General features: G+C 46.7%; 1 protein-coding gene across 21 annotated transcripts in view; it reads left to right on the forward strand.

Annotated features, from left to right (window-relative positions):
* The first annotated feature begins 335 nt into the window (after positions 1 to 335).
* MADD (MAP kinase activating death domain) overlaps positions 336 to 24238 on the forward strand; it is a 45030-nt gene continuing 21127 nt past the window's right edge. For 3 of the 21 annotated variants that reach the window (XM_074230603.1, XM_074230612.1, XM_074230618.1), the window contains exons 1-19: positions 917 to 3199; positions 4452 to 5048; positions 5573 to 5876; positions 6262 to 6393; positions 6588 to 6701; positions 7977 to 8057; positions 9211 to 9389; positions 15169 to 15404; positions 15573 to 15729; positions 15977 to 16080; positions 16174 to 16367; positions 16792 to 17060; positions 17286 to 17425; positions 19650 to 19751; positions 21059 to 21118; positions 21486 to 21588; positions 21892 to 22078; positions 22182 to 22332; positions 22857 to 23063. In XM_074230603.1, the coding sequence (XP_074086704.1) occupies positions 3138 to 3199; positions 4452 to 5048; positions 5573 to 5876; positions 6262 to 6393; positions 6588 to 6701; positions 7977 to 8057; positions 9211 to 9389; positions 15169 to 15404; positions 15573 to 15729; positions 15977 to 16080; positions 16174 to 16367; positions 16792 to 17060; positions 17286 to 17425; positions 19650 to 19751; positions 21059 to 21118; positions 21486 to 21588; positions 21892 to 22078; positions 22182 to 22332; positions 22857 to 23063 (3379 nt within the window). In that variant the 5' untranslated portion in view covers positions 917 to 3137. Of the gene's footprint in view, positions 412 to 914; positions 3200 to 4451; positions 5049 to 5572; positions 5877 to 6261; positions 6394 to 6587; positions 6702 to 7976; positions 8058 to 9210; positions 9390 to 15168; positions 15405 to 15572; positions 15730 to 15976; positions 16081 to 16173; positions 16368 to 16557; positions 16579 to 16791; positions 17061 to 17285; positions 17426 to 19649; positions 19752 to 21058; positions 21119 to 21485; positions 21589 to 21891; positions 22079 to 22181; positions 22333 to 22856; positions 23064 to 24238 lie in introns of those variants that run through there. The other 18 variants (XM_074230604.1, XM_074230611.1, XM_074230613.1 and 15 more) reach the window with 10 other exon arrangements.

Genomic DNA, 24238 nt, shown 5'->3' on the forward strand with positions numbered 1-24238 from the left:
TAACAGCGCCCGGCCCGGGAAAGCGGCACGCCGACCGGTCCCCCCTCCCCGCCGGCGCCGGTGGCGCGTGCCGCGCGGAGGCGAGCCAATAGGCGCTCCCCACCTTCGCCTCGGTGTGGTACGGCCCGGCCCGCCCGGCCCCTCCCGCCCTCCCTCAATGGTACGGCCCCCCCCCCTCCCCGGCCCAGATGCGGAACTGGCGCCAGGGGCCGAGCGCGGCGAGTCTGCGCCTCGCCCCCGCCGCGCCCCCGGCCCCGCGCGCCCCCGGCCCGGCCTCGCCCCCGCGCGCCCCCGGCCCCGCGCGCCCCCGGCCCCGCCTCGCCCCCGCGCGCCCCCGGCCCCGCCCCGCGGCCCCGCCCCCGCCCCAGGTGAGCAGCAGCGCGGCGGCGGCGCGGCCCCGGCCCGGAGGAGGTGCGGGGGGCTGCGGGGGGCTGCGGGGGGCCGGGGGGGCGGGGGGCTCTGAGGCTGCGAGGTCTGAGGCGGGGGGCAGGGGCGCCCGGGGAGGCGGGGGGAGGGGCTCTCGGGGGCGCAGCGCTCTGGGGGGCCCCGGAGGGCGGGGGCAGGCGGCATTAGAGGAGGGGTTCGGGGGTCGCGGGGCAGGATCTGAAGGGGAGGGGGAGGGGCGGGAAGGGGGGCTGTCAGGATGGGGGTTGGGGGCCCCCAGGGCGCAGAGGCCCAGACGGGGGGCGCTGATGGAGGATCTCTGGGTGGCGGGCAGCTCGGGGTGGCAGGAGCCGGACTTGGGGCGCCGTCTGGCCCTCCCCTTGCCCCCGCATGCCCACCAGGCCCATCTGGGCAGATGCCATGGCAAGGTCACCGGGGCGGGGAGCCTCCCCTCGCCCACGTCAGCGGAGATGCCACATCGCCCCGCTGCCCCCGCGGGTAGCCGGGCACAAGCGGCGGCGTGTCCCCGAGGCCGAGGCCCCCAGACCCATTCAGAGGCTTCTTGACCCCCAGTGGGCCTCCGGGTGCCCGGCTTGCCCATGATTCAGGACTTCTGGTGCCACCCACCCTTCTGAAGGGGCCGGAGTGGATGGGGTGGAGCAGGGGAAGACTCAGGGCGAAGCGTGTAACCCAGAAGCTGTGGGTTCGGGCATCACTCACGGGTGGGCCTCTGGCAGACCTGACTCCCCCCTTTGAGGTGGAGCCGGTGAGTGCTGGTGGGCTTGGCACGGTGAGGCTGGCAACGGCCCGGGCTCCCATCCTGCTTGGCTCTCGGTGCAGGCCCACCAGCCCCTTCCAGAGTGCTTGTTGCCGCTCTCCCTGACCACCCCAGAGATGAAGGGGGGCCGTGATGAAGCTCTGACTAGCGTGAAGGACTCCCCACGAGAAAGGGGTGGATTGGGAGAAGGAGCTACGCCCCATCACTGAGATCTCCCCAAGGGGCGCCTTGGGGAGCGAGACTCCCCATAAACACTTTGTGGCTCAGCTTTGAGCTCCGGTCCTGCAGATTCTCTTGTGCTCCGCACCGATCCTTTCATCCTTCTCTTTCTCCCAAGACATTTTTCAGCTTTTATAATTTTTTCAAAGAAAAGATTTTTTTTTAAACCACCTCTCCCAGCCTCCCCTTTCCTTCCTCCTCAGGTGGGTTTGCTGATCTGAGTTCAGTTCTGTAATAGGACCGGCCCCTGCAGTGTAGGGTGCCTGTGTGGAGGAGGGACAAAGGGGCCGGCTGATGGCCCCAGGAGGCCGCCCAGCAGTCAGGCCCGGAGAGGCACCGATGACAAGATCAGCCCGGGGGGATGGGGTGCTGCTGCTGCAGGCGGGCCTGAGGACCATGAGAAGAGAGTGCCCGGACCACTCCGCTGGGTGACCAAGGAGGGAGGGGCTTTGACCGCACTATAAATAGTCTCGGGAGCTAGAGTTGCTATGGAGACAGAACTGAATCCTCTTACCTGGAGGTCCTGCTATCCTGTCTGGGGTTAGAGGGATACCAAAGACGGCCAAGTCACCTCTGTAATTTTGTACCCATAAGACCCTAAGCATATTGTGTAAGCGCTTGCAGTGGTCAGGTGCATATGTGTGTGTGTCTGCGTGTGTCCGTGTGTATGTGTGTGCATGTAAAATAAATGGGGCTCTCACCCATGTGTGTAGTAAATAGGATCCTGTGTATTTAGTGCAGGCCGTAGCAGAACTCTGACACGGTTTCAACCAGCTCTGGGAGAGATAAAGGAGTAGGTTGGCATTACTCTCACTTAAGACTTCTTAAGCCTTTCCTAACTTTGAACACATAGCTTAGTCATTCTCCCTTCCCCTCCCTGCTCCCCACTTCCAGAGGCTAGCTCTTAAGTGTTCTTTTTTTTTTAAACAATTTTTACAACACCCAGTAGTGGGGAAAGATCCCATGATCTCCTTTACTCTTTGCTGTTCTTGACTTCAGTACTGGGTTTGCAGGAGAAAATTCAGCACCAAGGGCAGAACTCTTGGCTGTGACTCTTTGGCCCTGGCAGGCTTTCTTCCTTGGGGTGAGGGAGGCAAAGCGAGGATAGGGATTTTGATTTTTAAGTTTTTATGTTGTAACAGCTACTGCTGCTAGGGCACCTAAATTAGTCGTACAGTTTTTTAAAATAATAGTCTGAATCAAGATGAATTCAAAATAGCAGTTTGGTTTTGATCTGATCCAAGGTGGGAGTCAGAGATTATTCAGGCTTAAAGGTCTAGTTGGATTTGGAACCCCATTGAAATGGACCTAAAATCCCAGGACTGCCCTGAAAATGACCTGATTTCTCTTAACCAGGAAGACAGTATCAGACTGGACCTGCTGTGAAACATCACTCCTCCCCCAGGTGGTGCCAAAAATAAGCTACGTTGTGGGGGGTGGGGGGGTAATTTGTCCTTCTGCTTTATATTTGACTCATTCGCAGCTCCTAAGTCAAAATAAAGTCCCAGGCTGATAGAGTGTTCTTGTCTTCATCCCTGATTCTGCTGAGTTAGAGGACACGCTGATTTATTCTCTCATGTCCCTATCTAAGGATGATAGAGTCATTGGAAGGATAATCGCCTAAATACAACAGTAGAGCTTTTCAGTATCTTTCTTCCTTCCTTTAGATTACCACCATCTGCTATTTCTGGCATTCTCTTTGATGCCCAGTCAGATGTCCTGAAGTTGCCCTGAGATGAGCAGTTGATTTGGAACCATGGTACAGAAGAAGAAGGTTTGCCCTCGGTTGCTCGACTACCTAGTGATCATCGGGGCCAGGTAATGCAGAAGTTGGTTTTCTAGTGGGACTCTGACCTGCCTCTCCCTCCTTAAAAACAGTCTACTGAAGTGTTGTGGTTTTACTTTGTTGTCCCTTCCCCACAGCTCTCCCCCCAGTCTTCCTTCACATCCCCACCCAGACAAGAAAGCTTCCTTAGAACAAAGAAGGACAATTAAAGCCAATGCCATCAATACCATACCTATGCCCATTCTCTCTGGGCTAGCTTGAAGGTCTACTTTTTTTTTTCCTATTCCCTACTCACATTAAGTTACAACTCAGTTTTACTGTTATTTTTCGTCCTATTGGGGAAACCGAGGCTAATAAAGTACTAATAGAGGCTAGGAATAAGGGTATTGGTAGATAGAAACAGAGGGATTTTTCACCTGAGGTTAAAAACTTGTAAACTTGTTTTTATAATAATTTTTGATAATTATGTTTCAATGTAATTGGTTTCCTTTGTAATCCTACATATTTCATTAAATGCATTTAAGCATATTATTCAAAGAAGTGATCATTAGGCTTCACCAGATTTTCAGAGAGCTCATGGCACAAAAATGTTGAAGCCCTGTGCTAGTAGCTTTGTAGTTTAGAACAAGTCACTTGATTCTTTTCAAATTTCTGTTTTATATTGCAAGAGGAAAATGATCATTTGTGTGCCATTTGTATCTCTGAATGATCTTTTTGTTATTTACTAACAAGCAAGGCGATCTTGCCTTATGAACTTCTCAAGCACCACTGTGTTCTGTTCCTATCTTTCCTGTTGACTTCAGCATCTCAAGTAGGGGTAGGGTCTGAAAACTATGGATTCCCTAACTCTAGGGACTTCATTTAGCCAAGCCATTCTCTGGGGCCACATAGTACTCAATTTTTTCTAGATCTGTGGATCTAAAATAGAAGCATGGGTTTAATTTCCTGATGAATAAGACAAGTAGCTGGCATTTGTACAGCTCTTTAAGGCTTGCAGAATGCTTTACCAGTGGGACTTCATTTGATCCTTATAACAAACCTGTGTGATAGTTGCCCCAAGTATTATGATCTCCATTTTATAGATGAGAAAGCTGAGAGAAGGTCAGTCATGGGCCCACCTAGGAAGCATCAGAGGTGGTATTTAAACCCACATCTTCATGATTCTAAGCCTGACAGCAGACCCCTAGGTCACACTGCCTCTGCTGCTGTGGGTGACTGAAAGTGGGCAGGTCCTTTGGTCTCTGGGTGTCTCAAGGGTGATTGGGCTGGTTTTATGTTCTTCAGGCAACCAAGCAGTGACAGTGTGGCCCAGACTCCAGAGCTACTCCGGCGCTACCCCTTGGAGGATTACCCCGAATTCCCCCTCCCTCCAGATGTGGTGTTCTTCTGCCAGCCAGAGGGATGTCTAAGTGTGCGGCAGCGACGGATGAGCCTGAGGGATGACACTTCCTTTGTCTTCACCCTCACTGACAAGGACACTGGGGTTACTCGCTATGGCATCTGTGTCAACTTCTACCGCTCCTTCCAGAAGCGAATGCCCAAAGAAAAGGTGGATGGTGGTGCAGGGCATCGTGCAAAGGAAGCTGCCAAAGCTACCCCTGCCTCAGAGGAGGCAAGCACAGAGAAGTCAGAGGGTGGCCCTTCCCTGCAGCCCCCCAGTGCTGACTCGACCCCTGATGGAAACCAGTCTCCCCGGGGCAAGCGCCGGGCTAAGGGGGGCAGCCGATCCCGAAACAGCACGCTGACATCCCTCTGCGTGCTCAGCCACTATCCTTTTTTCACAACCTTCCGGGAGTGTCTCTATACCCTCAAACGTCTGGTGGACTGCTGCAGTGAGCGACTGCTTAGCAAGAAGCTGGCCATCCCCCGGGGAGTTCAGAGGTACAGGGGTGCCATTGACCCAACCCTCTATTTCTCAGAGGTGCAGAGAGGGTGTGGCTGGGGCTCTGTCAGAGCTGAGGACCCAAGGGTGTGAGGGACTGGCACTCTGCCTTTTGGAAAGACCCTAAATCCCCCTTGATCTGGTAGAGTCTGGGGTTAGAGGCAAACCTAGTCAAATCAAGCCTTGTGTGTGGGGCTCCTTGTGAAGCACAAGGTTTTGGAGAGTTGGGTTCTTTACAGCAATCTCATTTGGAAAAAAGACAAGTTTTATGTTCATGGTGGGCAGGAGAGCAGGCTCTACCCACCATACCTGGCCTTTCTTAACCTGCTTCTTCTTGGTCAGGCTGTTCTTACCATTTCTAACCTTTCAGTTGCAGAACTTCTCCTCTGGAGGAGTCAGTCAGTCAGTCACCATTTAGTAGGTGCCAGACTAAGCATGGGGATACAAAGGAAGACCAAAGACAATCCCTGCTCTCCAGAAGCCCCCATGGTTAGGTGTTTTTTTTCTGCTGGTTCTGTCTCAGGGACACTATGTGGCGCATTTTCACGGGTTCACTCCTGGTAGAAGAGAAATCCAGTGCCCTTCTGCATGACCTTCGTGAGATTGAAGCCTGGATCTATCGATTGTTACGCTCTCCAGTGCCCATTTCTGGTCAGAAGAGAGTAGACATTGAAGTCCTACCCCAGGAGCTACAGCCTGCTCTGACCTTTGCCCTTCCTGACCCATCTCGATTCTCTCTAGTAGATTTTCCATTGCATCTGCCCTTGGAACTTCTGGGTGTAGATGCTTGTTTGCAGGTGTTGTCTTGCATCTTGCTGGAGCACAAGGTAAGAGGGCCATTCTCATGGGGAGAGAGGGGCTGTGAGAGAGAGAGAGAGAGACAGACAGACAGACAGACAAGCAAAGGACTTTGACATGCGCAAGGATAACTCTCAAAACGTTTTTCTCAGGTGATTTGCCAGAGACTATATTGACCTAATCCTAGTCTAGACTTAAGAGAGAAATAATTAAACCTCTTTTTAAGGATCTAGAATTGGAGAAATAGGAATGAGGTTATTGAGGCAAAGAATGTGCTGGAAAAGAATTACTGAAGTCACAGGGAAAGAATCAAGAAAATTTTGGGGGAGTTGGGACATGGTGAAAATGAAATACAATTTGGGGGTTGATGGCAAGATTTTCCTCGAATTTATGCTGAGATATGATTTTTATCAGGTGGTGTTACAGTCTCGAGACTACAATGCACTGTCCATGTCAGTCATGGCATTTGTGGCAATGATCTACCCCCTAGAGTACATGTTTCCTGTTATACCATTGCTTCCTACTTGCATGGCATCTGCAGAACAGGTGAGTATCATTGCAGCTTGTGACTCTTTTCATCTCTATTGTCCCATGCTTACACCTGACTCATAAGGGAGAAAGAAAGGACTCCAAGGACAATGGAGTCAGTGTTACCTTCCCTGATAAAATTTTGCATTGGTGTTTGGGATCAACTGGTTTGGAATATGCTGTCTATGCCTCACTCTCTGTTCCACCTACAGCTGCTTTTGGCCCCTACCCCTTACATCATTGGGGTTCCTGCCAGCTTCTTCCTCTACAAACTGGACTTCAAGATGCCAGATGATGTGTGGTTGGTGGATCTGGACTGCAATCGGGTGAGACACCTGACTGGGAATGGTGGTATTGTTCAGCATGGAGCTATACTTTTTCTCATTAGCCTGTTCCTGAGCTAGTCTTTAGGCTCGCTGCTATAGTTGAACAAGGAAAGCTGTACTGCTTCTACTTTATTAACTAGCAAGAGGGTAGTACAAAGGGCAGACCCTTAGCCTTGTGCTAAGGGGTGCAATCAACTGATTTCCCCCCCCAGAATTAGGTGCTTTTTCCACTTCCTCTGAGAGCTGCCTATTGGGAGTCCAACTATAGTTCTAGAAAGAAAGTCTGATCTCCTAATTATATAGGTGCGGAAATGGGTCTAGAAAAGTGAAGAGGCTTTTCTAACATCACACAGGTAGGTAGAGGCAGTTGTCTCATGGCTTACCTTGGAGACTCTAACAGTAGACATCTATGTTGCTTTTTTGTATAGACTGGGAAGAAACTTCAGCATCAATTTTCCAGAGCCTCAGTGGATTCTCATCGTAGCAGGGCCTTTGTTTAGTCATCCAGACTAGTATACTGTTTGATTCAACAAACATTTATTCAGGATCTTTTTTGGGTAGAGCAAGGTTTTTAATAGTGTATATAATGAATTTCCCAAAATGACTGCATATATTTGAATTCTCACTCCCCAAAGTGACAATTATGTGAAATAAGATAACTGGTTTCTGCTCAGTAGAAATAGGTATTAGGAAATACCAGTTTTAAAAATGCACATATTTTTGGGGAATTGATTATTTATATTAATCAAGACTTAACTATATAGATATTGTGCTCAGCATTACAAAACAGTCTACCCCCATGGATCTCATAGTCTAGTCGCCTATACAGGTAACTATGATACATTGAAATATAAAAGCATAATATAGAGGTGAAAAAGCAGGCAATGGTCATTATTGGCTGTGGGCATCAAGAAGAGGTAGGTTTTAAAGAATGGGCAGGAAGAATCCAACAGATGAAGAGAAGTGATACCAGCCAACATTTATATCAAGGGTTTACAAAATATCTTGGTTTACATCTATTACCTCATTTGAACTTTAAGTCAACCTGGTAAAATGGGCATTATTCTCCCCATTTTCCAGATGAGGAAACTAAGCCTCAGAGATGAAGTGATCTGTTCATGTCACATACCTAGCCAGTGTCAATGTAAGGATGTGAAACCAAGTGTTTTGGCCCCAGGCGTTGGACTCTTTCTACTAGTTGATCTTTTGGTGAGGGGCTTCGAAAAGAAGTTTCTGACACACCCTTAAACAGTCACTGTCTTCTGCCTGCTCTAGGTGATTGCACCAACCAATGCGGAAGTTTTACCCATCCTGCCAGAACCTGAATCCTTAGAACTTAAAAAGCACTTGAAGCAGGTAAGTGGAAGAAGGGAAGGGAGCAGCTCAGGGTGCTCCAGCAAGGGGCTGCTGGAGGGAGTCAGATCTCCAGGAAACAGCCTCACATGTTATGTCAGGAAGTCCTTATCATCTCAAACACAGCTTCTCTTAGTGTTCTTCTAGTCCTGTGCATCTCTGACTCCTTACATCTTACAGTCTGTCTGTTCTTGTTTCTCTGCTGTTTGCATGGCATCAGAGCTAGTATCGACTCAAGTGATGTGTAGGTCTGGATTTTGACTCAGTAAAGTGCCTTCCTTCATAGCTCGAAACTCTTCATGGGGGTCTTTTTTTATATTTTCCTCTTCAGCCCCAGGTCTCTGTAGTATCTTTCCTTCAGAAAGTCCTTTCCTGGTTTGGTCCATTCCATCCATTTTTCATTGGTTTCTGTTCTTCCTCCTTCCACACGCTGCATGCAGTACTTGAAGGTAACAAGTGTGAACTTCCCATCTCGGGCTTTGTTGGGCTTATTCTCGGGCCATCCTCGGGAGGTTGTGCTTCTCCCTCAGCACTTCATAACTCCCTCCCCTTCCTTGTGTTATCTGAGGCATTCCTATAGCTCTCTGTGATAGCAGTGTCGTTTTAAATGGGTCACCCTGTGTCCTCTGTTGCTTTCCCCTATTTCCCTGCTGATGACGTTTATATATATATATATGCCCTTGGCTGTGGGGCGAGTGAGGGTGAGGGCAAGTCGTTTTCTGGTAGTTTTCTCCTGATATTTCTTCACCACTGGTGACTTGTTAGCAGGCATCATGAGTGAGAAATAAAGAGGACTAGGAAACTAAATATGTTCAAGTGTTGACAGAAGCCAGGACTGGACTTCTCCCTCTGGGACTCATTGGTCTTGAGTCTGTGAGATTTGGTGATTAAAGGTGGCTTGATTAAGAACCAAGAGGTGTCGGTATGACTGTCTTAGGCATTTTGACTCATCTTTCAGACAAAGATCTTTGGGACAGTGGAGTCACAAATGTATAGTCTCTCATTTGGGAGGACAGTTCCTCTCCACACAGCTGTCACTAGGCCAGCCCAGAGTAAAAGGCTTCTAGAGACCAGACCCGAGAAGGCTCTTTCCCAGGGATAGCTGCTTCTTTCCCAGGATTCTGTATGATTTGATAAAAGACCTCTTATTCTGTAGGCGCTGGCCAGCATGAGTCTGAACACCCAGCCTATCCTCAACCTGGAGAAATTCCATGAGGGCCAGGAGATTCCGCTGCTCTTGGGAAGGCCATCCAGTGATCTGCAGTCCACACCTTCCACTGAATTCAATCCCCTTATCTATGGCAATGATGTGGATTCAGTGGATGTGGCTACCAGGTGAGATTGAGCCTGCCTACATAGTGAGGAGTTCTCAAACCTGTCTCCTTTATGCCCTGGACAGCCTTGTAGTCTGGACTTTCTCTGTTGTTCAGTTTCAATATGTAAAATTGCAAAAATTATCTGCCTACTTTAAGGTTTCTCATTGCTAAGATAAGAGGAAATAGTAAAAAAAAAAGAAAGAAAGAAATGGTGTGGAGTAGCAGAAGACTTATCACACGTAGAGTCCTTTTAGGAGCATTCAAGCACTTATTAAAGATTATTAATATGTTAGACATTGATCTGGGTGCTGAGGGAACCATCCCTACTGCCAAGAAGATATTCTCCTGAGGGAGACCTAGTCTAGCCTCAGATAAGCATGATGCCAGGAAGGGAGCAAGGGCACAAATGGGAGATTCAGATTAGACCCAGGATGGTCTGAGGAGGGAATTAGTAGAAGGAGGCTATGGAGGAGGGAATACCTGTACTGAGTCTTGAATGATGGTGATGAGGATTCATTCCAGGCAAGTAGAGAGATGCATAGTCTGTATGTTAGGCTGGGGCCGGAGCTGGTGTATTCCAGTTTGGGTGAAAGGGAGTAAAAGATTGGGAAGTTAGCTGCGGGGCCAGAATAGGAAGGCCCTTGTAGGTCAAGTTGAAGGATTTTACCCTGAATATACTAGGGAGCCTCTGAAGGTTTTGATCAGGAGAGTGACCGGGTTAAACCTGGGTCTTACGATAATTTTGGCAGCATAGTGAAGTTGTTTTCATTTATAAGGAGAATGCCCACATTGGTACAATTTTCTTCTCATCGAATATCTACTCATTGGGCATTGGACAGGACTCTCACCTGTACAGTACCAATAGCTGAATTAATGATCATAGTATCACCTGTGATCTTTTCTTCTACTCTGTGACCTCTCCTGAAACAGAGGAAAGGGATCACTTAGGTCTGAGGGATAGTCTTATTATCAAGGAAATTAAAGGGAATTGCAACTAAATGGAAAATGGACTCATAGGCTCTTCTTGGAGAGACCAGGAAAAGAAGTGGCCACGGTGATTTGTCATGTGTTCAGAAGCACTGAGAGCTATATTTTGGGGCTATTTGGTTACTGAGTGCTCATGTTAAGTCACTGCATTTATAGGGAAGGACAGTATATGTATGTGTATGTGTATATGTAAGCATAATACAGGCTCACCTGCACACGTGTGCCTGTGTGTAAATGTGCATGCAGATGAGAGTACACTGTGCATCATATTGCACATTCATGTACATGAATGTATGACCATAATGTAGGCACAGGAGCGCTGTGCCCAAGTCTATGTGTGTATATGTGTGGAAATTACTCAGAAGCCTCACACATGAGTACTTTTTTCAAGAAACTAATTGGGAGTGGTGTGCAACTTGGTGGCACAGTGAATACCAGTTCTAGAGTTAGGAGGACCTGAGTTCAAATTCATATTCAGACAGTTATTAGTTATGTGACCCTGGGCAAGTCACTTAACTCCTATTGCCTCCACAAAAAAAGTAAATTAAACATTTTAAAATCCAACAAAGGAATGTCCCTATATATTTGAATATACAAAGAAGATTCTATGTGAGACTGAATTTGAGGATTTATTCTCAAACTATCTGGAGGGAAAGCTGCCAAATTCTCAAAATTCTTCTCAAAGAATGGTAAGGATAACTAAGTTCAGAGCCTTCTGGAGTCAGGAAGTTCTTGAGTTCAAATTTGACATCAGACCTGAGCAAATCGCATCACTTATTTACCTTGGTTTCCTTATCTGTAAAAAGAGCTGGAAAAGGAAATGGCTAATCATTCCAGTATCCTTGCCAAGAAAAATCCCCAAAATGGAGTCATGAAAAGTCGGACAAAATAAGAAAATAATTAAAACAGCACAAAAAGCATCTCTCAAAAGAAAAATGAATGAACATAGTAATTATTGTCCTATGTACCTGCTTTTCCCATCTAAAACATTTTTTATAAGAGTAGTATGTATGCATATTGAAGGCATCTTTGATGAGGTTACCAGAAATAAATAGGTAGGCTTTCATCATGATTTTCTATGATAAACTAAGATAAATCTTTACCTCTCCAACAAACTATTTTCCATATGTATGTCAGCATTCTAGATTCCTTGAAAGATATAATGGTGAACCTGGCTTGATTTCCCTTCAGTTATTAAGATCAGATACATGTAGGGCAGCAAGGTGGTGCAGTAGATAGGTGCTGGCCTTGAATTTAGGAGGTTGGCAGTTCAACTCTGACCTCAGACACTTGCCATTTACTAGCTATGTGACCTTAGGCATGTCACTTAACCCTGATTGTCTTGCATCCAGAGTTATCTCCAGTCATCTTGATTCTGATCTGGTCTCTGGACCCAGGTGACTCTGGAGAAGAAAGTGAGGCTGGTGATAGCACACACCCCCCCCCAAATCTAATTCACTTTACAAAGTGTAAAAGAGAGTAGAGGATGGAGGATGGTATCACCTCTTTGATGTCATGGTCTTCTTCAAAAGTGAAGGACAAATGTTATTATCAGACACATGGTCACTAGAGATGAATTTCAAGTTAAAAAGGACTTCCTGGTGGACAGTGAAGTATTCTAGGTGCATCTGTTTGGGGGCAACATTATGCTGATTGTTTCACATGCTGGAAGCTACTCAAGAGCATTAAGAATGGCTTTTATTCAGACTATGATAGATACAAATGATGGTCAACTTATTAAATATTTCAATTGGTATGTCTATCTTGAATAGACTTTTCAAATGGATATTATCAAAATATTATCCTGAAGGGGCAGCTAAGTGGCACAGTGGATAGAGCACTGGCCCTGGAGTTAGGATTACCTGAGTTCAGATTTGGTTTCAGAATTTAATAATTCCCTAACTGTGTGACTTTGGACAAGTCACTTAATCTCACTGCCTTGCAAAAACAAAAAAAACCAAACCCTTAAATAAATATTAACCTGAGGGACACACATTGGACTCAGGATTGAGCTGAAACAAAGACCAGTCTCATAAATACCAATATTTTTCTAGACCCTGATGTTGGGAAAGCCTGAAGGCAAAGGAAAAGGAGATGACAGAGAATGAGATGGATGCATAGTTTCATGGAAACAACAACCATGAAGTTGGATGGACTTCAAAAATAGTAGAGGATAGAAAGGCCTGGACCACAAAGAGTTAGAGACAACTATATAGCTCAGAAACTAATTTTTTTTAAATGTATGGCCAATGAGTCATGAAATGCTGTAGTCTTTAAAGAATGAAAAATATTACCTGGAGGACAATAGAGAGGAACATGATAGGTAAGAGAAGACTATAAAACATTGCAAACAAGTAATTACAAAGGTTAAAGAGAGTAGAGGATGTATTCAAAGAAATATATGAACCTAAAAGATGATGAGTTGGTTACCTAGTGAGTGCAGGAGATAACAGAAAGGTTTTGTGTTTCATGGGCTCCTTGGAATAGTAAGAGAAACTGAAGAAGGCCTCAAAACATTGAGTACACTCTCTATAACACAAAGTGACCCAGGATGGACATATCTGGATGGGCTTTCATATGAACCAGTGGAAGGAATGCCCATGTCAGGGACATTATAAATTTATTTGAATATCTTACTGAGAAGTCAATTAAAGATAATATTAAGGGGGCAGCTAGGTGGCACAGTAGATAGAGCACTGGCCTTGGAGTCAGGAGTACCTGGGTTCAAATCCCACCTCAGACACTTAATAGTTACCTAGCTATGTGGACTTGGGCAAGCCACTTAACCCCATTACCTTGAAAAATCTAAAAAAAAATAATATCATTATTCATCAACAAAAATAGGGATTTTTGGAGAATAGATTTAGGAAGAAAGAAAAATTCCATTTTTTAACATATTAAATCGAGTTCAATTTAAGGTGTTAGTACAAGTATCTCAGCAAGGTGCAACAAATGGGTGAGGATGTTGGATTGGAGTTAAGGGGGGAAATTAGTTCTCTATGTGTGTATGAATATGTGTGCATACAAATCCATATATACTTGAGAGTCATCTGAATTAGTACATTGAGTCCATGAATATAGATATGGAACCCAAGGTAGAGAGTTTCCTTGGGAAACATTGGGGTTTTTTTAAAGAAACATTTTATTTATTTTGAGTTTTACAATTTTCCCCCCATTCTTGCTTCCCTCCCCCCACAGAAGGCATTCTGTTAGTGTTTACATTGGTTCCATGTTATATATTGATCTCAGTTGAATGCAATGAGAGAGAAATCATATCCTTAAGGAAGAAAAATAAAGTATGAGATAGTAAAATTACATAATAATAATAATAATAATATAATGGGTTTTCTTTCCTAATGGCAAAAGTCTTTGGTCTTTGTTCAAAGTCCATAATTCTTTCCCTAGATACAGATGGTATTCTCCATTGCAGATAGCTCAAAATTGTCCCTGGTTGAAGAGATGAGCAAGTCCATCAGGGTTGATCATCATCCCCATGTTGTTGTTATGGTGTACAGCATTCTTCTGGTTCTGCTTATCTTGCTTAGCATCAGTTCATGCAAATCTTTCCAGGCTTCCCTTAATTCCCATCCCTCCTGGTTTCTAATAGAACAATAGTGTTCCATGACATACATATACCACAGCTTGTTAAGCCATACCCCAATTGAAGGATATTCATTAAATTTCCAATTTTTTGCCATCACAAACAGGGCTGCTATAAATATTTTTGTACAAGTGATGTTTTTACCCTTTTTTTTTTATCATCTCTTCAGGGTATAGACCCAGTAGTGGTATTGCTGGGTCAAAGAGTATGCACATTTTTGTTGCCCTTTGGGCATAATCCCAATTTGCTCTCCAGAAAGGCTGGATGAGTTCACAGCTCTACCAACAATGTATTAATGTCCCAGATTTCCCGCATCCCTTCCAGCATTGATCATTGTCCTTTCTGGCCAGTCTTATTGTCCTTATTGGCCAGTCTGAGAGGTGTGAGGTGGTATCTCGGAGATGCCTTAATTTGCATTTCTCTAATAAGTAATGATTTGGAGCAATTTTTCATATAGCTATGGATTGCTTTGATTTCCTCAGCTGTAAAATGCCTTTGCATATCCTTTGACCATTTGTCAGTTGGGGAAATGGCTTGTTTTTTTTGAAAATTTGACTCAGTTCTCTGTATATTTAGGAAATGAGTCCTTTGTCAGAATCATTAGTTGCAAAAAATTGTTTCCCAATTTACTACATTTCTTTTGATCTTGGTTACAGTGGTTTTGTCTGTGCAAAAGCTTTTTAATTTCTATATCTCAGAAACATCATTGTTTAAGGATTAGGGGAGAGATGATTAACCAGCAAAGGCAACTGAGAAGACAGACAGGTGGGAGGAAGATGAGAGGACATTGTCATTGGAGCCATGGGAGGAGAGAGTATCTGAAAAAAGGGCGTTGCACTGAAATGCAAGGAGAATAAAGAGTAAGAAAAGACCCCTTGAGCTGGCAATGATTGGAAACCTTCAAGAGAGCAGTGCCTGTAGGATGGTGATGGTGGAAGTGCAATTTGAAGGGACTGAAGAGTGAATGGATAGTGAGGAGGTACAGGTAGTGAGAGTAGCTTGAGAGGATTATGGGGTCAAAAGGTGATTTTTTAAAAAATCTGAACCAATTTTGGGGTTGTATTAAAGTGATGGTCATGGCTTATCCCCCTTTCCCCTGGTTGCAGCTAAATGATATCCTTTGGGAATTGTCTACAGCCTTGGAGTCTGAGGGACACCTCTGTAGGGCATCTGATGAATCAGATAACTTTACCACTGTCTTTCTCTTCAGGGTGGCCATGGTGAGATTCTTCAACTCCCCCAATGTGCTTCAGGGTTTCCAGATGCACACACGCACTTTGCGTCTCTTCCCCCGACCTGTGGTTGCTTTCCAAGCTGGCTCTTTTCTAGCCTCACGTCCCCGACAGACCCCCTTTGCTGAGAAATTGTCCAGGACCCAAGCTGTGGAGTACTTTGGTGAATGGATCCTCAACCCCACCAACTATGCTTTCCAGCGAATCCACAACAGTGAGTCCAGCTGCCTTTTCATCCCTGTGCCCTTCCCCATTTCTCTTTCTCCTCCTCTTCCTTTCTTTCCCCTCTCCTTGTATTCTGCCTCATTCTTTATGGTAGCCCCTTTCTTTTCTGGTCCTGCCTGTCGATGACTCTTACTAATCATAGCTCCTTGTTGGGCAGACATGTTTGATCCAGCCTCGATTGGCGACAAGCCAAAGTGGTATGCGCACCAGCTGCAGCCAATCTATTACCGCGTCTATGACAGCAACTCCCAGCTGGCCGAGGCACTGAGTGTGCCGCCTGAGCATGACTCTGACTCTGACCCAACTGATGACAGGTGAGCAGTGCCTGATGAGAAGTGAAGGTCTGTAACCTCCATCCAGGGTTCTGTGAGGGTCCTTGGGACCCTGAGCTGAATTTTGTGTCTTTTTCCCCTCTTCCTCCTTGTGTCAGTGTCCTGGTCCTGGGCCAGGAGGTCACCCTTCTTTCTGGCCTCCATCCTGAACTTTTAGGGTGTCTTTTCTCTTCCTCCCTACCTCCCCCATTAACGATTTTTCTTGAGCTTATCACTTTTAATTTGACAGTGGCAGTGACAGTGTGGATTATGATGACTCAAGCTCTTCCTATTCATCTCTTGGTGACTTTGTGAGTGAAATGATGAAATGTGATATCAACGGGGATACGCCCAGTAAGTGTCTTTCGGGAAAGTGGGCCAGCCCTGGGCAGAGTGTGGGGCATGAGATGGGAGGATCCCTGTCTTCTCACCCTGGAATCTTTGTAGATGTGGATCCACTCACTCACGCTGCCCTGGGTGATGCCAGTGAGGTGGCATTTGATGAGATGCAGGGAAACCAGGGAGATTTGGATGAGCCTGGTCCAGACAGTGAGAATTCTCAGGACAATCCCCAACCTCGATCCAGCTCCAGTACCACAGCCAGCAGCAGTCCCAGTACCATCATCCATGGAGCCAACCCTGTGCGTAGGGCTTTGGAATTCTTATCTAGGATTTGGGCCCCTTCTTGTGGAAAAATGACATTCCCTACTTCCTTCCTTAGCGCTAGATTGGACTGGGTGGGGGGAGAGATATTACTCATCCCTCTTTTCCCCATCTAAGTGTTGACTACAGCTTAAAGCTAGTTCCTACCAGAAGCGTTTTTTCTTCCAGGTAGATGTCAGCAGGCTGCTTGTAAGTCTGTGTCTGAAGCCCCATTTCCATAGATCTTTGGGGAAGAAATGTAGGTAGAATGAGAATGTCATAGAGCCTTTTCCCCCCAATAAATATTTCCTATCAAATCCCTGATATTAGGACTCTGGATGGGCCTGGTTTGATCTCTGGTGAGGTGGGAATGTAAGAAGACTTAGTCAGACTCTACTGACCAGAGCTTGTCATGGCCTGCAGGAGTCTGCTGATTTTACAGAGGCAGATGACAAGACAACCACAGGTTTCTCCAACCCCCTCCGCACTTTGCCCCCGACTTTTGGCAAATTAAGCCTGGATAAGCGTGAAGCAGAGAGTGGAGGCCCACCAGAGGGATTGGGGCGCCGGCGTGACTATGACAATCCATACTTTGAACCTCAGTATGGATTTCCCACTGAGGAAGATGAAGATGAAGATGAACAGGAGGAGAGTTATACCCCACGATTTAACCAAAACCTCAATGGCAGCAGGTAACAGTTTGGGTTGTTCTTTTGGGTATGCCCAAAGAGCTTACCAGAGGGACTTCTTATCAGAGTCAGCCAGGGAGGGAGGATAACCAGAAAAGCTGATCAGTCAGACAGGGTCGGGGGTCTGTGGGAGGGGGCCTGGTGGTAGCAACGTAGCTGGGGTCTATACTTCTCCAAAGGTGAGGCACCTTGGTCTGGAGCTGACAAGTTCTACTATGCATTTCCAAGGGCTCAAAAGCTGCTACGGCCCAATAGCCTGAAGCTGGCAAGTGATTCAGATGCAGAGTCAGACTCTCGGGCAAGTTCTCCCAACTCCACCATCTCTAATAACAGCAACGAGGGCTTTGGGGGCATCATGTCTTTTGCCAGTAAGTGCCATGATCTCCATGCATACATGTTCATGTCTTAATGAATGTTGACTGAACTCAATTGAATTCCCCCTCTGTCCTATTCCCTGCATCCATGGTTAGGCCATAATTGAGGCAAAAGTCATGAGAATCTTTTCTGTGGAGTTTGGGGGACAGTCTTGGGCTACATGGAGATTTTTGTCATAGATCATTACCAGACTCACACTGTTCTAGGAGTTGAGGGAGGTATGTGGAGCCAATAGAAGGTGAGAAGACTGTGCTTGTTGTGTTTGCCATACAGGCAACTTATTTGTTCATTCCTACCTTTGGAGTTCACTGGAAACAAGAGAGCTGTGTGTTTACCCAAGATAGCTCCTTAAAGGAGACATCTCCAGAGCCATATTCATCAGGGACTTTTGCTAGGTTATGGTGCCTCAGCCAAGTTGGATGAAGATTTAAACCCAGGTGTTTTTGTTTTGAAAATTTCATCTTATGTCTTATTTTTTCATCCTCCATTTCCAAATAGATTCCTCTTCCCTCTCCCTCCTCATTCTTTCCCCAGCAAGTTAGTCCTTTATAACAAAGGTTTAAAAAGAACAGGATTAAAGCAGTTCAGCAGAACTAAAGAAGCCATCTACCTTGTGTGATGGGATATGCAATATTCTGTGTGCTTAGTCCCCACTTCTGTAGTGAAGGGAAAGAGGGGCATCTTCTCAGCTCTTCTCTGAATCAAGCTGGTTATTAGAATTACACTATGCTCAGTTCTTTGTGTATATCGCTTTTCTGGTTCTGTGTAATTTTCCCTGTGACATTCTTCATCACTGTCATTGAAGGTTAGGTTTAGGGTGCATTAAAATTCTGCCTAGTTGATGGCATTTACTTTGTTTCTAGTCCTTCATAGTTACAAAAAGTGCATAGGAGCTTTATTTCTGTTTATGACCTTCTTGGGATAGATTCCTAGCAGCAGGATCTCTGAATCAAGGTTGAAGATATTTTAGTTACTTTAGAAGCATAATTCCAAATTACTTTCCAGAATGATTGGAGTCATTCACAGCTTCACCACCAGTGTCTTAGTGTGCCTCCTTTCTTGCAGTCTCTCCGACATTGACTCTTTCCACTCATTATCATTTTTACCAATTTTCTGGATGTAAAATGAAAACTTAGAGTTATTTTGATCTTCATTTCTCTTATTAGTGATATGGAGCAGGTGCAATAGAAATGGGCAGTTTTTATTTGGATAATTGTTTGTTCATATTCTTTGGCCACTTATCAAACATTCAACCCTGTCTTTGCCTAGTGAAGAAGTCTTTAATGGCTTAAGAAGCTGTATGAGTCTGTGCTTGGTATATGAAGAAGACATAGTTCTACATATGGGAAGTGGTGTAGCTTGATGGATGACAGTAGATCTAGAAGGAAACAGAAGCAACGAGTGGTACTGTGAGGTCCATCAAACACTAGGACAGCCCTTCATCTAGAACCATAGCTGTCCCAGTTGCCTTCCTTCTATCCCAGTGATGGGAGATTTCACTGCTATGTGTAGGGAAAGCTGAAGACAACATCTGTTTGTTTTTGTAAATAGCAGTAGAAAAGTGTGGCCCAAATTCCATTTTGCCTACCTCTAGGCTTGACCACGTTTAGGATAGTTTAACAAACACTGGGACAGACAAGAGGTGATATAGTGGAGAGAACTGGAGTCAGGAAGATTCATCTGGCCTTACGGTGTGACCTTGGGCAAGTCACTTCACCCTGTTTTTGCCTCAGTTTCCTCATCTGTAAAATGAACTAGAGAAGGAAATGGCAAACCACTCCAATGTTTCTGCCAAGAAAATCCCAAATGGAGAGTTTGCTATGAAATGAAATAATAGACAGTAATGAGTAAGACTAACTGGACTTTGAAGGCTGGTGTTTGTTTGAAAAAGGAAAGAAGTGGGAGTGATTCAAAAGATGGCAATCCTGGGGTGGGGAAGAGAGTAGTTTAATACATGATGAACTTTAAAAATGTAATGTTGGGGCGGCTAGGTGGCGTAGTAGGGGCAGCTAGGTGGCGTAGTGGATAAAGCACCGGCCTTGGAATCAGGAGTACCTAGGTTCAAATCCAGCCTCAGACACTTAATAATTACCTAGCTGTGTGGCCTTGGGCAAGCCACTTAACCCCATTTGCCTTGCAAAAACCTCAAACAAACAAACAAACAAACAAACAAACAAATAAATAAAATGTAATGCCATGATCTCTGGTTCATTGTAGGTAGCTTGTACCGGAACCACAGTACCAGCTTCAGCCTCTCAAACCTTGCCCTACCCACCAAAGGGGCCAGAGAGAAGACAACCCCTTTTCCTAGTCTTAAAGGTAATTGTAATTCATGTGTCTTATGAATTAAGGATGATGCTAAGGGGGTCTAAGTGCTGGATAGAATCCTTTGTCTCCCGGGCCTTTTGGTCTGCCATTGTCCTTACATGCAAATTCTTTATCTTTCTCTGCTCACCATGGGCCAAAGCATGTTGTGGTTGTTAGGTGGATGTTGCATTGTGGGAATATAAGACTTCTTTTCTTTATAGCCTCGTGTCCTCAGCATAGGGCCCATTACATTGTAAGCACCACTGGTGAGGTAGAGCAGGGTGTTGGAAGACCAGAATGTAATCCTGCCTCAAACACTTACTAATGGTATGACCATTACTCTCTCTCAGCCTCAGTTTACTTATCTGTCAAATGATGATAATAATAATAATAATAATAATAATGATAGCATTTTCCTCAAGGAGGATCAAATGAGATAGCCTGCCTGGTAAAGTGCTTTGCAAATCTCATAGTACCCATGTAAATGCTATTATTATTATCTGATTGAGAGATTGGCCAGCTGTTTGCCACGCCTCACTTTCAGAGTTTCAGGAGCCTGCTTGGCAGGGTGGTTGAAGACAGCCCAGAGCTGCTACTAAGGTCCAGAAACCTCTTGGTTGGACTTCTTGCGATCTCAGGGCTTGTACGAAGTTTTTGCTTGAAATTCAGATGTTTAGTAAATAGTATTGGTGGCTAACGAAGCCCAAGTAGGTCTATGGAGGCAATATGGTCAGTGTTTTGACTGAGAAGAGATTTCACATGTCCCTGAACTGAACTTTTATCACCAAAAGGCCTACCATATTTCATTTCAGGGGAGAAAATAAAGGGGAAATGGGTTTGTCCGTGGCTGGGCATAGCTGGGGAGGAGAAGTTATTCATGTTCCTGGCCTGCCATTTCACACATTTGAAGGAAACAGCGATTAATGATTCTTTGGCTGCATGACCATGCTCCACCTCTCATCCGCTTTGCTTCTTCCCCACCCCTCCTGTCCTGCTAGGGGATCTGTTCAGAATGAGGAGCATTTGGGAGGGGGCGGGCAGGGTATTTCAGGCCGGTTGGCAATCTCTCTTCTCTCCAGCATGTGGCTCTAGGATGTCCGGAGCTGCCAGGCTCCCTGTGCTGTTCTCCCTTTCAGTGCTGGCTTTGAGCCTGGGTCCCTGCAGGGGGGGCTGCCCAATGTGACAGCTCCAGGCAGCAGGGCTCGAGAGCCCAGCCCCGGGGGGCTCGATGCTTGGCAAATCTATGGCTATGGCTCCATTGAGGGGTTTAGGGGTTGGAGTATTGTGGTGCACCTACTAATTGTGTTTTTATGTCCCAGTATTTGGGCTAAATACTCTAATGGAGATTGTTACTGAAGCCGGCCCCGGGAGCGGTGAAGGTGGGTTTTGCCTGCAAGCTGTGCATGACCTTCTTTTCCTAGCATCTTCTGTGCCTGCCTAGAGACCCCCTACTCGTGGGGCAAGCTGCATCAAATGAGCCATCTGCCTCACCCTCTTCCCCATGACGCCACCTGCTTGCCCACAGCGTGCTGCTGGTGCTGGGGACATGCATGTGGAGTGGCCTTGTCTCCATTCCCACCTCCTCCGAGTTCCCTTGGCTGGTTTCTGCCTATGTGTGATGCCTTGGGGCCACTGCCACCCAGCCCTTGTTAGGAATGGGTGTGGAGTGTGGCTGCTCAGGGCTGTGTGGCAACAATGTCTGATCTGGGAGAGTGACCTGCCTTGCTTCTGCCTTCTTGACTGTAGGAAGCCGGCGAGCCTTGGTGGATCAGAAGTCATCGGTCATCAAACATAGCCCCACAGTGAAAAGAGAGTCTCCATCACCTCAGGGAAGAGCCAGCAATTCCAGGTGATGAATGGCCAGGCAGACAAGTTAGGAGAGCAGAGTTTGGAAGGTATCCCCCGAGAGAGGGAGGGGAAAGGGGAAAGAAAAGGAAGGAAGATGAATGAGGGGGAAAGAGGAGACTCAGAATTCTTGGTCCCCCTGATAGGGGTGGGTCCAGCTTTTTGCTCAGACTCCTCACTTCTGTTCGATTGGTGAATTATGTTGATGGTTGAGTAGACCACAGGGCTGACTCAGGCTGTGGCCACAGGGCAGACTTGGGGCTGGGAACCAGAGACTGCACCTCTCAAATAACTTATGGTCCCACAGTGAGAACCAGCAGTTCCTGAAAGAAGTTGTACACAGTGTGTTGGATGGCCAAGGAGTGGGCTGGCTCAGCGTGAAGAAGGTGAGGCGGCTGCTGGAGAGCGAGCAACTCCGAGGCTTTGTGTTGAGCAAGCTGAACCGCCTGGCACCTCCTGAGGATGGCGCTCCCCAGGAGACCATCCCCGATGTGGTCAGTGAACTGTCTGGGGCAGCCATGGTGGTGGGGTGGAGCTGGTGGGAACTAAAGCCCAAGGGGGCTTGGTGGGTTCTAGCCCCTGGCCTTGTTGTCTCAGGAGATAAGCCGCAAGGTCTACAAGGGGATGCTTGACCTTCTCAAGTGCATGGTGCTGAGCCTGGAGCAGTCCTATGCCAATGCTGGCCTGGGTGGCATGGCCAGTACCTTTGGTCTTCTGGAGATTGCTCAGACCCACTACTACAGCAAGGGTAAGGCCTATGGCTCTTGTACTGTTTGCCATCCCTGACTCATCTCCTCTTCGAGCAGATTTACCCTTGGTCCCTTGTCAATTCATAGTCCTGAGGGACCATTTGGCCCATCTGCAACTTGTTTGTACCATGTTATCTCCACATGCTCTCTTTCTTGGATTGTGGGCTCCTCCAGCATAGGGGCTGAGAGAACCCTTGAATGTGCCAGAGCACTGTAGGTTGGCATCTTCTCTGCACCTGAAAGTCTTACAATCTCAGTTGCCTAGGGCACTTGGGAAGTTGAATGACTTGAGGAAGGCCACTCAGCCAGGGTGATTGGAAGCAGGAATTGACCCCAGGTCTTCCTGACTGAAGGCCACTCCCTAGCCACTCTAGCATGTTGCCTCTGTGGCTTTCACAGTTGTGAGAAGCTGTTTGACCCTGTTTCCTGTGCTCATGAGTCTGCCTCCTCCTGGTGGCCTCTAGTCTTCCCAGTCTCCAGATCTTGATTCATTCTCTGACTGCTTCCTTGCTCTTTTTCTCAGAGCCAGATAAACGGAAGAGAAGTCCCACTGATAGTGTGAACACACCGGTTGGCAAGGATCAGGGCCTGACTGGGCGGGGAGACCCAAAGGCCATGGCACAGCTGAGGGTTCCCCAGTTGGGACCACGGGCACCCAGTGCTACAGGAAAGGGCCCCAAGGAGCTGGACACTAGAAGCCTAAAGGAAGAGAATTTTGTCGCTTCTATTGGTGGGTATTGCCGTGCTCACTGCAATGGACAGGCACAAGTTTGCCAGTCGTCCTCTGTGCCCACACTCCATTCAGAATCCTGTCCTTGTCTTTCCCATACATTGCTTCTCAGAAGGATGGCTCACCTAGTGATGGCTCCTTTTCCCTTCCTAACACACCCTCCTACTACCTTCTGTCCCTTACTGCACCTTGACTCTATCTAAACATGGGCAGAGTCCTTCTTGGGGCATGAGGAGGGGTGGCTAAAGAAGCTCCAGATTGGATTCTTCACTCTACTTCTGACTTCCTTGAGCCACTGGCATTGGAAGTTTCTTTTCTGTACAGTAAAGAGGCCACATGGGTCCTAGAAAACGATGAAGGAATTAGTAGATGAGTCCAAAGCCAAAAGGTTTGTCTGGGCCTCAGTAGCCTGTTTTGTTCCCCATCCTACTTATCCCCTTCTAGCTGACTCCCACAGGGTTTGTCCAGCGCCCTCCTCTTCCTCTTCCTCTTTGGGATCTCTATCCCAGAAGTGGAGCTGTCTGAGCCAGTTCTTCCATAAATATTTCTGCTATTTCTCCAGTCTCCGTGAAAACCATTAGCAATTAGAGTGGAGAGCTCTTTGTTTCCTCCCCACAAACACCTGACCTTGAGCCACTTAGGCCTTCGATCCCTGAACAAAACACTTCATGCTGTCAACTCTGTCCTAACCCTTAGTGCTATTTTTATCACTAGAAAGTGGTTGTGGTTAAAATTCAGGCGCAACCAATGCATGGCCCTGCCCAGTGGGAGCTAAGCCCTGCCAGCTCAGTGCGAGGCCCTTCTCAGCTGATGTTTCCAGAGGGGAGGACCTCCTGAATCGTGAGATGAAAACCTCCTTCTCCAGCTCTACAAAGCTGCCATTCTGTAATTCTCTTAGGTTCTTTCTGGCATTTGCCTGAAGGGAGGGGGAAGCTAATTTCTCTCAGACTTCCACACCATCTGGAAGGTTCAGCATGTGGCTAAGACTAAGCTGTTAGTCCAACTGGCTAGGGAAGAGTGAGGACTAGCTCTGGTAGGGAGAGTGCAGACTTTGAGTGGGCAGCACTCTTGTGCTGGCAGTGGGGGGGGCAGGGGGAATTGGTCACCAGCTAAATAAACAGGTCTCCATCCATCCCTAAGCCATCAGTGAGTTAACCATGCCTGTATTCAAGCTC

This window comes from Macrotis lagotis, chromosome 3 (assembly GCF_037893015.1).
Source record: "Macrotis lagotis isolate mMagLag1 chromosome 3, bilby.v1.9.chrom.fasta, whole genome shotgun sequence".
NCBI classification, from domain to species: Eukaryota; Metazoa; Chordata; class Mammalia; order Peramelemorphia; family Peramelidae; genus Macrotis; species Macrotis lagotis.